At 55.6% G+C, this 15,849-nt stretch overlaps 1 protein-coding gene across 1 annotated transcript in view; it reads right to left on the bottom strand.

Annotated features, from left to right (window-relative positions):
- LOC122367084 (plexin-B-like) overlaps positions 1-13,456 on the bottom strand; it is a 65,831-nt gene extending 52,375 nt beyond the window's left edge. The window contains exons 1-3 of the mRNA XM_043339872.1: positions 13,431-13,456; positions 12,675-12,791; positions 10,030-11,170 (exon numbers count right to left, since the gene is read on the bottom strand). Of these exons, the coding sequence (XP_043195807.1) occupies positions 10,030-11,170; positions 12,675-12,791; positions 13,431-13,456 (1,284 nt within the window). The remainder of the gene's footprint in view (positions 1-10,029; positions 11,171-12,674; positions 12,792-13,430) is intronic.
- Positions 13,457-15,849: the final 2,393 nt, after the last annotated feature.

The following is a 15,849-nucleotide window of genomic DNA, read 5'->3' as shown; positions in this document are numbered from 1 at the left end:
GCGAAGCCAAGGCCACTGTAACTCCTAAGAAGATGGTAAACCAAATTTCCTTTCCTTAACCTTTGTTAATGAACTAATGATGAACTTGTTTGATTTTATTCAGTAATAAATCAATCTATCCGCGGTGGCTGCGACTGTTTTCAGTCATCTGAAGTTTATTCTGAGGTTTCATGGCCGCTTGTTACCGGTCCGCCGTGGCTTTACCTCGGCTGCAACTGGCTCCCCTCTCCAACGCTCTACTGCGACTCCCCAGCGGAGGCATCTCGATGGGTACAGTCGGTTGACCGTCTCTCTGTCAGTCGCCGTGACCCGCCGTTGTAACACTGACCCCGGCCGCTCACCGGCGCCTCTCCAGACTCCCTGCCAGCCCACCAATCGGTGCAGCTGCCGTCCCATCAGCGCAGTCCTCTCCGTCATACCTATCGTCTGTTTCGCCACCTGATGCCATCACCGCCTTCTGGCAGCTCAATGCGTCAGTTTTCTAGGCTAGCGTGACCTTTTCAGGGACGTCTTGGGCAAATGTGCGCATATTTATGACTGAAACCGTTGGTATGAGACCCCAGCTCGCGTCCGTTTAGCCGTGTCTGCATGGCCGCTCGGCCGCTGCCTTTGTCTCCAGCTTTATGGCCGTTTTTATGCAGCCGGGTAATTTTGCGCGCCTCTCGTTATTTGTGCAGGCTGGTTGAGCACACGGGGAGTGGCCAGTACGGGCGTGCATGGTCAGAGCCAATTGTGTCGCACATACAGCCGGCCGCTATAAAAATTCACAGGGGACCCGGTCGTATTTTGTAGATAAATTTTGCGCTCAGTCGGTCTGAATGAAAAGGCCAGTCGTTGATGAGCCATATCAACTCTGAGGCGCGGCCGGTCCATAGTTCGTAACGTCCATCGAGCAGCCAGTCTGTGATTGTGAGAACTTAAATGGCTACAAACTGCGATTTATCATGGCTATTCGGCTTCAATACACTTAATTTCAAGGTGCAGCTCATGCGCTTTCTTGGCTTTGGCAGCATTGCTATTTAGAAAATACTAGCGATAGTTAAATTTAATGACTTTAAACCCTCAAAGTTCGTTTTGTCGCGTCACATAAGCCCTTTATTAACAGCGTCTGGCCGCATTACCACACAATACAAGGACAGGTGCATTGCGGGCATCTGATCGCCATTTTTACACCAGCCTGGAATGTGTCGAATAGCACACCAAGAAAAGAGTCTACTAAATAACAAAACTACCAAAACAACGAGCCTCGTACGACCAGAATGGGAATCTAAGCGATTAATGGCGGCGTTTTTACGTGATTGGTCGGCCATACACGGCTCCACCGGCCATCAGCGGCGGTGGCCGGCCTGCCGGGGGCGCTGCCGCGCGCTGTCGATCCTATCTGGGCTGCCACCGTGCAGGCCGCAGGCACAGGGTAGCAGCCCGGCGCGCCGCCGCGCCGCCGCCGCCGCTTTCCTGCAGTTCCTGCCCATTCAGACGAGACAGGTGGGCAGTGAGTTGTCCAATGAGAGGACCGAGCCGAAAAACGTTCCTGACTAGTAAAAGCTATGGCTATAGTTAGTCACTGTATAGACAGCGGACTGGGGATTCGTTTCTTTCTCAGACAGGCTGCAATGCTTTAGGGGAGGAATTACGCACTAGGCGCTGGTCTCAGATTATGCTGGATCACGGTATGTTGCTGGTTTCCGGCGCCGAGACCCGTTATCACCAACGGCGGTCTGGCAGAGTATAGGCAATGGACGATGTTTTCCGTGACTAGTACTGAACTCATTATAGCCCCTATTATCCATCCTAACGATGATGTCGCCGGCTGTGAACAATGAGGAGTAAACGGTATGAAATAGCGAGGAAAACGCAATTAATACCGTCCATATTACGCCGAAGTAATTGCGGAGTTACACGATAGCGGAAAACTGTCGCATTCATCAGTAGCTGAAGGGCCCCGGCTCCCGTGTACTACTGCGGGCTACTGTCCACTTATCCTGTGCTGGGACACGGTCGTTACGATAGAGCATGCATAGAAATGGCGGTCATAGCCACCGAACACGGCTGCTTCTGGATTATCTATGGATAAAGCAGCGCCTACAGGTGCCTTTTCCTTCGCAGTAACTTGTCAAGGCAATTGTTGGAGTCGTTTATTGATGTGCCTCATTCAAATTTACTGGAGGAGGAAGTTTGATAGGGCATCGATACATGTAAGTCCTACTTTCTACTTGCTGCCTTTTTTCGGAAGCGCCTTATCGCTACTTTAACAGGCTCCCTCGCGACCCTCCCGTGTGCTCCACTGCTGAGTTAAGCACTGAACTGCACACGTACTTCACCTGTCCGCTCTCTATCTATGAAGTCACCCGGGGGAGGGGAGACCTCGGTCACAGAACCGTGCTCTCTACCCATCAGTCCCCTATCTCTGACCTCTGCCGTGTCACTGACACGGAGCCGGTGTCAATCCGCGCCCTCAGCACCCGGCCTGACCATATCGCCGCACCGACACACCGGCAGCATATCGTAAACAAACGGAACGTGTTCGGAGCAGTGTCGTCCCGTTCGGGCGCCGCCGCCAACGGCCCATAAACCGGCTTATCTCGGTGCGGGAGCTGCTTGAGCCCGAATGGCGCCCGGGTATCGTGTGATATATTTTGTGCGAACATCCCGGACGCCCTCGGTCGTGAAAATGGCCAGCCCATGCAAATCGGGCTCCTGCATGGTCTAAGCCAAATGGACGGATCTCTTTTGGTGGGTTTATGTTCGAGCTGCTGAACAATATCATTCGTTGACCGGCGACCAGAATGAACTGCCAGCTGGGGCATTTTGCATGGTTTGTAGACTCATCGCAAGAAAGTGAGCCAATGCCTGATCACAGCTGTTGGGGTTTAAAGATTGCATAAGTATGAATGGTATAGACCATCCATTATTAATTAATTAGGATGTTATCAACGCAAGCAATGACATTTACTAATTCCTTGGTCATTTGCGAAACATCTCAGATGATCTCAACCAGCAAAACTCGCAGCGTTTCAAAACGGCTGCTGGATTCTTTACTGCCACCAGCTTATGGCGTACCTACCAAAAAAGTGTCACAGAAACTATCGAGTTTAATTGGGTGTTCGTAACGGGGGAGTAAAAAAGTTTAATCGCTACAATTTCGGGAACCAAAAACATGTTTTATTACCGACATGCGCAGACTGTGACTTCCCTCCGGCATACCAGCCGTCAATGTATAGACAGGTGCGTAGGCATCACAGAGGGCTTTGGTGGTCCTTCGACAAGCAATTAAATGATGGTTTTTGTGTGGACCGAATGTGGCTACCTAACCCATAAATCATAGCGCCTGCTTTCCTCATAAGGTGTGGCACAAGAAAAAGTATTTGGGGAAGACAATGGATCATGTTCGATGGCTTCCATAATGGAATGTTGTTCTGGGTACTGTGACAGCTCTTAGCAATGCCTACCAAAGCTGAGTTTTTCTGTTCATTAGTGAAGAGTGATGACATTTTCCTGGCTCCATTTTCCAGACAAGCAGCAACAATCAGATCGACGAAGATGTGCATATTTTCACCAAGTCATTAATTAGAAGCAAAAATATTTCACTTGCATTCAAAGTAGCCTAAAATAGGAAGAGAACACAAATAGCTGTGTCCTTCAGGTTCGTGATTAGTTGAGCAATGGCACCAGCCGAGGGGTACATCAAGGTCGTCAGCATTGTGTTTTGACTTCGAGGCATGTCATGTTCCTACGGGTGTGCGGTCCATTTTCGGCGTATCATCTCTACATCTTGGCGGTATGTTAGTTCCGCGAGAATGTCACGCCAGCACGGTGCTCGACTCCGCGGCCACCACGCATTCTGTAATCCTGGCGAATAAATGTGATGTCGTCACTTTGATGGTGTATGTGAACTATGCGTATTTGTGTGATTTATGTTGAATATTTGGTTTTGAATGTTTTTGATTTATTTGCACGATATTTTTAACGAGATAATCAAATGCTGGAACCCACAGACACTCAGTTGAAATTGAATAGTTTCTAGCTTGTATGTAGAGAGCACTGCATCATTTCTTATTCCTTGAGAGAACGGCATTGGTGTGCTGTCCAATATTCATATTCATAATTAAATATGCACAAAATATCCCTTTCATCTGTATGCAAATAAGAATCAAGGTGTGGTTCGGTCGTTGGTCAGTTCATTGGACACAGCAGTTCCACACCAGTTGGCAACCGCCACAGGTGCCAGTGGAATTATCATCCCATGTGAGCATTAGGAAAGGCCCCGCCGCCGTGTGTGCTCGTCAAACATTTCCACACTTAACACAAGCTACTGTTTTGCCGAAATTATGAATTGCAAATGGGTCGGTGTACAGGCCGGCGGTCCTGGGAGCGGGGACACCCTGTGTTCCCGGTGTAGGCACAGGGGTGACGGGCGGGCGGCCCACCCACAGGAGTAACGGGACCCGCCACCCGCCGCTCGGCTGCTGATGAAACCATAGAGACATGGCCACTAACGGTTCAGCTCAGCTACACAGAGCAACAAGGGCCACCGCATAAATCAAACGGTGACGCCTGATTATAATATCCAAACAATCAACATGAAACGGTAAAAAATACATCGATCGAGTAACATGTACTAAATGCATCGCACTTAGTGAACAATAAATAGTCATTGAAAACACATGGTTAAATACGGTAATAAATTTCGGTAAGTGCACAGTAAAGATAAATAGTTTACCAGATCATTGGTTATAAATCATGCAGCATGCATGGCTATAGATTGGCCACCGGAACCAGTGAAATGGGCCAGCGGCAGGGTATAGTTGAGCTGCACAGTAATGGATTTTGTTCGACTCTGTGATACCGACCCATGCATGACAGAAGACAAACGTCGCATTTTGTCGCCGTGCCAGGTGATGTTAAAAAATTGCCACTGCCACTGAATGCAAGCGTCTTATCGAAAAATATATACTTCCCTATTGAACGTTTTAGTGCATAATGCAAGGTATGTATCTGCTTCTGTATGATGCTGCTTATGACGTAAAGTGAACTTACTTATTGTTTAATTTTAAGTAAATTTGGTTCACCTAGTAGGCTGTAATTGAAATTAACGCGTGGGTTTTGCTTCTAACATGCACTTCGCGCATTGTCATTGATATCGTTTTGCCTCTAATTACTATTGTCTAATATGTATTTTGAATCTTTGGGTACTCGAATCAACTTCTTCATTGACTAAGTCACAGTTTATGCTCCAGGCTAATAGTGCTGCTTGTTTTTTCGGGATTGTTTAGCTTATCTACTTTTATCGTCCTTCATCGAGAGGACACCCAAACTGCTCACTGATTACCGCTACAAACGAGCGGTGATGTTGAAAATAATGTCGGCGCGTCAGGACTGGCGGTGGCAGCGTGTTTGGAAACGTCTACCGTCACAGCCGGCGTGTCCGACAATGAATATGGAAATTACCGCCGGTGTGTGGTTGTGGTCGCGGCCAGGACAGAAAATACGTCTGTCATGAGTCATATTACAGCCATCGTTAACGTCACGTGATGGAATTCTGAGCTTCTAATCATCATAATTGGTGTCGCTCGTGCTTGTCGATGCTCATCAAATTGTGAACCGGAAGATTACAGCACGCTATTTGGGAATATTTCATGATTTTGGTGAGGTAATTGTTTCCACTTTCTTATCCTGCGACAGATGGAACTGAGGGACCGAAACGGTGTTTTCTGTGTAATGTAACAGATCAGCATTCAACAGTGATTGAATGACCAGGGCCCTGTTTCGGACAACAAAACTAGATATGTAGTTGTTAGTTTTCAATGAATACACGACAAACAACTCAGATGAGATCCCACAAGGCCCATATAAGGCGGTTCGGAAGATTTTCGGCACATGCTGCAATATCATTAGAATGGACATGAGAATGCTAGAACACGGTAACCATATTTGGGAGTGTCCCCTTACTGCAATTACTTCAGCCAGTTGGTGTTGCTTTCAATGTCATCGCTCAACGCATTGCATCTTATAACGGAGCCGAAATTTGGGTTTGCTGTCAAATAAGTTTAAAGCATATGGTAGTTTTCTCGAAATATTTGGCACTTATTGATGCAGGATTGCCGAGTACCTACTATCCTCTGCGGGTTGTGCATTTAGAATACCGTAACCGCACACTGCCGTGCCGTCCAAAGTTGCATGAGGGCATTGCCGAAACACATACCCACGGAATCTACTCCAGGGCTGGCCCATGCGCTGTCGCTCTATGCCGTATTCTTTCCGGAGCGGTGGAATGCGATATTCGTCCAGACATGCATGAGCAGCGATGCTGGTCAGACGGCTAATTGTTGGGCCGGCTGTGGCGTGCCACCTCTACACCGGCGAGCGTGGGCTGCGGTCAGGGGCGGACTCAGGAACACATGGGAGTCGGTGAAGTCAGAGGCGACACAAGGAACACGAGGTAGGGGAGATTCGTTGAGCATCAGGAGCGGACCCAGGAACACGTGAGAAGGAAACATACAAGTCTGTGACATCAGAGAAAACACAATGAGTGCATTTTAGGGGTGATTCGGAGCTGCAATAGGTATCAAGGAATAACGACGAAGAATGGGTCAGGGTGATTGGGTGAAGCAAATGGAATTTGAGGGTATGTCTCATATAATCATGTATAATAAGATTAAAATGTTCAGTAGTCGTGTCAACTAAATTGCATGACACTTTATTTTTCGTTGAGTGTGTCACTGTCGACGGATTTGTCCACGATGAGCCGGACTGATAAGATAAGTAATAATAACTTGAGCCGCGGCATGAGGAAGCATTACCGGGCGTTACGTGTCCCTGCTTTCGCATGCCCAATCCAATAATTATACAGACATAATAACTCAACTGCAAACGAAACGGTGTCACGACATGCGACCCAAATGGCTTAGTTGAAGGCTGTGTAATATACCCCCGGTAACACAGCATACCATCAACTTGGAGCACCGTGCATTTGGCCAAACGTGACGTCGAAAATAAACACACGCTACGTGCGAGCGAGCGCGGCTGTGGGGGCCGCGCAGGCGCTTTCAGACACGGCGGCGTTACTCGGCTCGGCGACACGCCGTTACGCGTGACGACCCAATTTTCCGCGTCATTTGACCACCCAGTTTGGTCCGGACGGCTCGCCAGCTCGCCGTGCTAAAAGCTGGTCCATGACGTTCGGGAGACACATTAGGTTCAGTGTTGGAGCTCGTGCGATGCCGCTCATGAGAGATGAGACACTGAGACATGGAGACAGTCATGAGTCATGAGGTGCCTCGGCCTACAGCGCGTGGCGCAAGCTTGTTGCCAGATCAGAACTGTCAGTCGTCGCATAGTGCCGCGGTGGCGGGCCGGACGACCGTTCTCGGTTTCGCCGACTAAGCTGCAATGGATGGAGGGACGGGGCTGCTGGATTCCGGTAAACGATTGTCGTATCGTAATGAGCGAATCACTTTACATACAGCTGTTTGCCATTGCAGCTGTAGCGTCTACCAATATCTTATACATACGGCTCACATGGCGGGGCCAGACAGCTCCCTTCGTTTGCCACTGCCGCCGCCGGATGGGCAACATCTTGGGTAACATGCCCTCAGTCAGGCGGAGCAATGCTCCCAACGGCCGACCCTGCAGACGATGGGCCCATGACGTCACATTGCCCGCAGCATGTGGCGCCATCTGCTCGGCCATGCACGATGACGTCACACCCTACATGGACGGGTGATGACGTCACAGACAGAGCGGCATCCGGAACCTCGGGGTCTGTCTCAGTATCTGCCCGTGCCGCTCCGGCTGTCACGTAATGAAGAAACTGGAGAGTCAACAGCGTGGCGAGCGGCCGGCGGAACTGCACGACACCCGGTTTATGTTTGTGTTGCAGGGGCGCCGGCGCCAGTGGCTGCTACCGACTCCATTGTGAGCTGTAGCGGTCCTTGTGGGCCGTGTCCGCCGCCTGTTGGCCAGGTATTATACCGCCCGGTCGGACAGAACTGCTACGGAGCCCGCTAAATGGCCGGGTGTGGGCTCTCATAGCCTCCGACCACAGCTCCATAAGGTGTAATTAATGCTGCAACGGTACCCGCGCCCGGGAAGGGAACTTGTGGCCGGCGCTTCGTACGGCGTAGTAAGCAGATTTTAGCTTACAATTTTCACCGTCAGTGCACAAACACCTCCTTGAGGCTAGAACTTACCAGGAAAGTGGCAAGGAATAGCAAGAACTTGATCCTTAGACATCCTTAGACAATGCAATGGTATTTTAAAACACTTTTTTTCGACTGTGTAGCAGCAGCAAAACGTTTCTCATAGTGACGTTATGTAAACAGATAGAACCTTATCAGAATCCGGTGTCGACACGACTGGCTGCGACCTGGCGTGACCGTTTTTGACTGTTCGCCAGTGTGTGTTCTTGCTGCTATTTCCGGAAAGACTGCGGTGACCCAGGGCAAACGGAAACGCTGATTCAGACCCACCAAGACCGGAAGCAGGCTGTATCGCAGAGTAATTCACGCGACAGGACTAGGAGGGATACAGGGACTGGGGACACGTTCCACGGAGCCCAGTCAGGGGTGACCAAGGGAAGAGCCATCAAACTCTAGCTGTCAATGGATGGGGAGATTTATCTGCAACTTAGACCACGTCGGCCGGCACCTGGTGAAGATGCGAACAGGTATGTTGAATCACCAGGAATCCGGGGGTGGATGACTGACGTAGTTGGACGGTGAGGCATCCATCGAACTCCTGCGAATCCGTCCGGGCTGCTTCCAGCTGCCACTGGCAGGGGACGGAGCCGAGGGAGCGCCGGCTGGTGACGGATGTGGTGACACAGCGCGACCGGGCGACGCCCGCCCACGCCCCACCCGATTGTGCGTTGCACTGTGATAGCGCACGGCTGCAGTGTGCACAGTGCACGGCTCACTGTGCATAGCTGCGGAGGTACGGCTGCGCCGGCAGCGGGTGCGGCCTCGTGTCGGCCATCCGTTGACGTGTCGCGAGGTACACGGAGGCTGAGCTATCGCGCCGCTTCCGTGGACACGGGGGATGAGGGAGCGGTGGAAGGAGACGTTGGACGATGGACGATGGACGGCGAGCGTTGGACTTTGGACTAGACGGTGGACGGTGGACGGGACTGGTGGACCTTTGATGGCAGACGCTGGACGATGGACGTCTGACTGCGAACAGACGACAATAGACGGTAGACGGTGGTATGCCATCCGCCATTCCCAGCCCAGTCCCTACCGCCTCGACGGGCCCACCGTCTCACCCCAGCCTTCTGCACCGACCCCATGGCACCGCGGGCGGCGCCAGGTGCACCGGTCTACCCAGCAGCACCGTCGGCACGTCCTCCCCACCCCGCTGGCGCTTTGTGTGGCCAACAAGGCGCCGTTAGCCGCTCCGGCAACGTTGCACACAGGATGCCGACCAGCCGTGCTAGACCGGCCGCGTTAATACAATTATGCTGAGGTCCCAGGCCTATTACGCCGCACCGGCCCGACCGGCCGCGAGAGGTGGCGGCGCCGGCCCGGCCGTGGCATGATGCTCGGCCTCCGGACCGAGCCGGCCCGGCCTTATTGTTATTTACTGCCCGGCCGCCCGCACGACGGCCCGCGGGCCCGCCTCACGGAGCGGCGCTACGTCCACGGAGCTACGGCTGACGGCCGGCGGGCGCTGCAGCCCGCCCGGCGTAGCGCGCTATGAAGGCGCCCGTGACCCGGAGGTGGGCAGCGCGGCGGCGGCGGCGCCGCGGCCGGGCCCGACATGCTCATATGCAAATACCCGAGCGGCGAGCACAGATGGCACGGATCTCTAATTCGGCTTGATAATAGAATAAAAAGGCGGGGATAAATCATTGCGCCGCGGCGTCTCGCCGGTTTGAACAAGAGCGGCGGACAAAGAGCGGTCGCAGACGGAGGAGAATGGAGTGCGGTCTGCACGCGACGGGCGGGGCGCCGCGCCGGCCCCTCGCCGAATGGCTATCTGCACACAGACACGGGACACGACACTCGGCGGTGGCGTCTCGCCACTCGGACTTACCGGCGACTTGATGCACATGCCGTTCTCGATGAGTCCCGAGATGTAATCCATGTTCCTGTATGGCTCCGTGCCATTGAAGCACATGTGGATGCTCTCGTCGAAGGCCGTGTCGACCTGTTGTAGGGGGAACACGCACACGGCCGACCGGTTCTGGTACACCATCGTGTTGCCGTCGCTGGGAGAGAACACGGCCACCAGCACCGGGTCGCCCGTACGCACGCCGGCCGCCGTGGCCAGGTCGGCGCCTGCCGACATCAGCCGCGCTGATCGCACCAAATTGTACTCCCCACACGACACTGTCACTTCCGTGTAGCTGTTATAGTTTGGGTCTGTTACACACACGCGCGCTATCCGCGATACGTAGCCCACCTCGTCCTGACCGGGCAGGTGCGACTTCTTTTGCACCGTCACAAAGTACACAAAATCACCGGCACTAAAGCCGTCCATATACTGCACAAGAAAATGATCACGATACTTCACATCGATGCGCATCAGCGACTGCTGCGAGAAGGAGAACTCTGCGTACTGCAGGTCGTCGAGCCGGCGCGTGGCGATGGCCGGCACGTCGTGTCGGTACGGGCCGGCGCCGGTGAAGGTGGCCGCCACGTAGAGCACTGGCTCGTGACTGTCCCAGCGGTGGTACCGCTCGGGCCCCAGCAGGCCCACCGTGGTGGCCTGCTCGTCGTTGGCGGCCACGCTGACGGGCAGAAACTGGCCGTTGGCCGGGTCGTCGAGCGGCCGCAGCCAGCAGGCGCCCTGGCGCACCGAGTCGCAGCTCAGCAGCTGGCTGCTGCCGTCCAGCACCAGCAGCAGCTTACTGAACGCGTCCGTGGCCTCTGTGGCGGCGCCCGGAGGACACCCGGACGCCGGGCACGTGACATTGTCCTGCAGCGGCCCGGTCTCGATGCGCGAGAGCTGCGACAGCGCGGCGTCGAGCCGCCACAGCCGGTTGACGCCGGCGACGAACAGATGACCGGTGGGCGCGTGCTGCGCCAGGTGCTGCAGCGCCGCCGTCTCGCCGCCGGCGTCGAACGAGGCCACCAGCGCGCTGCCCGTCTCACGTGACGCGCGCGCACATGTGAAGATACATAACGACGTCCATAGCGCGGCGGTGATCATCGCTCTGGGCCGTCGGCCGGACCTGCGGGGGAGGCAGGGCGTCAGGGAGCGGAACAGACACCGGCACGGGTTACACAGCGGCTCAGAGAGCGGGCGGGAGACGGGGATCAGACGCAGCCGTCAGATGCCATCAGCGGCGACCAGGAGAGCTAGGCTGACAGGCCGATAACATGGACAGATAGACTGCAGCGGCGGCCGGCCTTCTCAGAAACCGCCGCCGCTGCAGAGTGCCTTCAATCAGACCTGCCACTAACATTATCAATGCGGGACATCAGACTCTGAGAACAGCCGACAACACAACGACAGCGCTGTCAATCACTGGCTATTTTGGTGGGTCCGCAGCGGCTGAGGTCGTCCACTGGATGCACTCTCTAGTCATCGGCCGGCCCCGCTCGCCGCAGCGCGCAGCACGGCATGCACACGCGAGGCAAGGTCAGCCAACACGGTGCACACCTGCAAACACACAGCAACGCCCATGATCGCCGGGCCATCTTATCGCATCATCACGCCGCGCTGCACGCGAATGCCGGCACCAAACAGAGCGCGCGCCGGCCGGCGTACACACAGGGAGCGCCGCCTGCCCACCGTCGGCCGAGCTCCTCCTCTGGCGCTGCCGGCGCAGCTGCCCGCCTTCACGCTCCGAGGAGCGCCGTCATCCGTCACCGCAGATGCTAAGTGAATTAATGAGGGCGGGCGGTGACGCCGCGGCGTGGCTCATTGCGCTAACGAGACGGCCCACCAGCCGATCGCATCGCCGCCGCCGCGGTGGTGCCGATACCGGTGCAGTGGTGGTGATTTTAGTGACGGTGGTTGTAAGAGTGATAACAGCAGGCACAGGACGCGTCACGGCGCGATTAGTGCCGACCATGTATGTGGTATGGTCGGACAAATCGGTTTTATGCACTGACTTGCGATTCTTTGTCGAACGCCACTGACATTTACCGGAATCTAGTTTTACCGTTCTTCACCAACACAAGTTTGATGTTCCCATTCGATCTTGCCAAATTACTTGCACCACTGCTGTGGCTTCTCGAGATCTCTGGCGCTGCTGCTGCTGCTGCCCTGTCTGAGTCCTCTGCAGAGCTGTTTTCGTAACTGTCTGCTGGCGCCTCTTTTGTCCGGGCTCGGAGCCAGCTCAGCCCCCGTCCGCCGGCGCCCGTGTCTGCCGTCTGCAATAGCTGGGGTGGCGCGCGGCGCCAGCCGGAGCTATCGCACGGCGCCGGGCCGGATGTGGCCGCGACAGGGACGGTCTGGGTGTCGACTTCAACCACCGGCGGCGTGGGCAGTTGTTGACGAAAAGCGGCGACGGAATACACAGGGTGGCTGATAGCGGCGATAGCGGCTGTTTCGGCGGCGGCGGCGGAGGCCCGGGGCGCCGCCCGCCGGCCGCCGCTCTGCTGCAGATCGCGTGCGGCGGCGGCGGCGCCCGTCCGTCCCGTTAAACCCGACGGCAGACGCCCCCGCAGTGAGACTGTCCGGAGGGAGCACTGTGGACGATTCGGAGAGGTATCGCACCCCTGTCTTACCTGCGCTGGCGCTCATCGCCGATGCAGCGGGAACGCCGCGACAGCACGGCGGTGGTGGCGGCGGCGCGCGCGACGGAGCGACACAGACAACCGCAGCCGGTCGCGGCACGGGCTCGACTGGCGAGCCGGCCGGGCCGGTTACGTGACCGGTGTGCTAAGTCCCGCCCCGCCGCCGCCGCCGCCGCCGCCGCGCGGACGCCAAGCCGGTCCCGCCGCCGCCTCGCGGACCAAGCGGCCGCTCAACGGCCGGGCAGGTCGCGCGCGGCAGGCCGCTTTGATTAACGGATATAAATGGTCGAAATTGCTGTGGGTCGTATGAATAGTGCCTTGGGATTGACGTGGGAATTCTCCGGATTCACGGATGTGTTCTTGAGTCGCACACTGCAATCAGGAAATGACACAATAAAGAGGCATGTTTGCATTCCTTCATCCGTCGGTCATTTCAAAGGGCGCCCAATAAAATGTCGTTCGGAAATCTCAAAGTGGCGGAGCAGGCCTGAGCAAAGACGGTGCACGCTGCACAAATTATGACTGGCGTTTTATGATCACTAACTCGGCGGGCCTGAGTGGATGGGAATTCCGGTCATCCTGCGGTGCCGCAGGTGAATCATTCCATTTGGGTGTCATTTTGATTTAATGGAACACAGTAACTCAAGCAAAAGAGGACCCACTTAGTGATTTAACTAACATACAGCCTAATAGCTGTAATACGTCCATGTCAGAATACTCTCACATTTGGCGCAGTCTAATTCAAACCTGCCTCCCATCAAAGGCTTTTGCATGGTTGATTGCATCCAAATATTAGTTTATTGCTTCCTTAAATGAAAATGCCGGCTCGTAACAAGGCCAAGAGCAGAGCAGGCAGAAACAAAGAGGAGAACTCCAGTCCGGACCTGGAGGGGGCTGGCTCTCTCAAGGAACCGGACCTGTCCTTCGCCAGGGAGCTCTCCGTCTGCGAGTGGCGAGATGTCGTCGACCAGGAGGAGACTGAGCTCTTCATCGCCGGCATCGTCGACGAGTGGGTGGAGAACGTGCTGGACGTGTGGTACCAGCGGTACCTGGACCGCGCCACGGTACCCTACGTCTGGGAGTGGTACAGGTCGAACCTGCTGGAGCTGTTGCGACTCGACTGTCTGGCGCCGGAGCCGGGCGAAGACCCGCTGACGGACCCCTCCTGGGTGCCCGACGCCGAGCCGGTGCCGACGCCCATCGACTCGTGGGCGCCGGCGGCCGTGCCGTTCGTCTCGGCCGCCGAGCTGAAGCGGCAGGAGAGGGAGGTGATGAGTGTGCAGCGCTCCCCGCTCCAGTTCGACCTGGGCCCGCCGCTGGAGCCGCTGGTGGCCGACTGGCAGATCCGCGCCCAGCTCAGCTCTGCCCTCAGTCTGCAGGGCGCCGGGCGCCGGCCAGAGAAGGACCTAGCCCTCTGCATGGACGACTTCTCATCCAGTGACCTGAGCATCGTTACCGCCCCGGACAGCTGCGACTGGTGGAAGTGGGCGCAGAGCCGCCGACTGGACCGGCAGACTGACTCGGGTCAGGAGCACACCTCCAGCGAGGAGGCGGCCCGACACGTGGTGGACGCTCCAACAGAGTCCCTCTCCGGAGATACCGAGCTGGAGAACACCTACCGCGACTTCATCAAGTGGGTCGACCTGGTGTCGTCGGATGAAGAAGTAGTGGAAGAGTTGAAGCCCCCTGAAGAGGAGAACTTTACGTACGACTCTGGGGCTAGAGTTGACTATGAGGGGTTGAACATCTGGAAGCGGCAGCAGCAGCAGCACAGGGCCACGGAGCCGCAGGTAGTGCCCGACGAGCCGCCTCCGCCTCCTCCCACGCCCTCCACCATCGTCTCCGAGTGCCGGAGCTGCTGCGCGGCCGGGGGAGGAGACGCCGCCGCTGCCGTCGCCGGACCGGACGACGCCGACACGGCCCGCTCCCCCGAGCTGCCCGCCATCAAGCAGCTGCGCGCCCTCAAACTGTCGCGCTGCTCCGGTCTGCTGGCCAAGTCTGATGAGTCGTCCAGCACGGAGGAGCGCCTGCCGCCGATCGCTCAGGAGTCGGCCCAGCCGGCCAGACAGAAACGGCACACAGCGGCCGTCAACCGCACCGACCCCGGTCATTACGAGCAGGTGGAGGTCGACTGTCAGGTCACCGAGCCAGAGAAGTTTGTCGGAAAGAAGCCGACAAGACTGAGAAGTGGAAAGGCGGGAATGAGGCGCAAGTCACGTCCGGCACAGTCTGTGAACAAGTAGTTGAATAATTTGTTGTGTGTCATGTCTGCCAACTGTCCTTCTCTGGCTCCCAATGTCTTAAGTCGAGGTGGTAGAAGTGTTCAGTTTAGCAGGGTGATAAAACCAGAGTCGCTCGCTAACACCAGCTCGGTGAGAGCTTCCGGCGGCAGATAGCCGCGGCGGGGAGACTGCATCTCTGAGTCACCATCTATCCGGGTGACTTGGTCTGAGAACTGGGAGCATCCCTGTTGCGAGACAGACCACTGAGGCAGACCGCGGGAGTCAGTGTCACAGACGCCGCCGCATTGATGACGAAATAACTGCGGTTCGAGTGGATGGAATTGCGCGCTAACACAAAGGTGACGAGAAGCTCTTTGACTATTGATGTGTGACCGGTGCCGGTTCCGGGCCGACACGCCGCTGACCGAGGTCCGGTTCACAGGTCTATCGGCGGTCACATCTTTGGAATGTCATTGGATATGATTGCAGCTGGGGTGTCAGTCGCAGCAACAAGATGCTGCGGCTCGCCGGCAGTCTGGGAGAAGTCGCCATGGACATCTCTCTCACAGTCCAGCACTGAGTGATCTGTACATAGTATTGGGTGACGTGAACATTGCATCTTGATAGCACGTGAACGTCACCGGTGAACTGAGACGCTTGTTACTGAATTATTGCAACGTCCGCTGTAAACGTGACTTGTGAATAATGTCTGATGATTATGAGCTGCGAGAAGTGAGCCGAGCGACCGATTGTGGCAACTTGTTTGGAATTCGTCCATCACTTGGCAACACCATGATCTGTTCTGCCTTTATGCAGGAAGACATTATAGCACCTTAGCCACCCAGCCGGTGTGTCGAAACCGAGAGCTGTTTCAAAACCTTGAGCGCGCACTCTGTCACCTTTTGGCAATGGTGTCCGTCACGATTTCGCACGCGTTCGTCGGT

The sequence above is a fragment of the Amphibalanus amphitrite genome, unplaced genomic scaffold (genome assembly GCF_019059575.1).
Source record: "Amphibalanus amphitrite isolate SeventyFive unplaced genomic scaffold, NRLGWU_Aamphi_draft 000030F_arrow, whole genome shotgun sequence".
Lineage (NCBI taxonomy): Eukaryota > Metazoa > Arthropoda > Thecostraca > Balanomorpha > Balanidae > Amphibalanus > Amphibalanus amphitrite.
The sequence above is the reverse complement of the archived record's forward strand: the minus strand, read 5'-3'. Positions and strand labels throughout refer to the sequence as shown.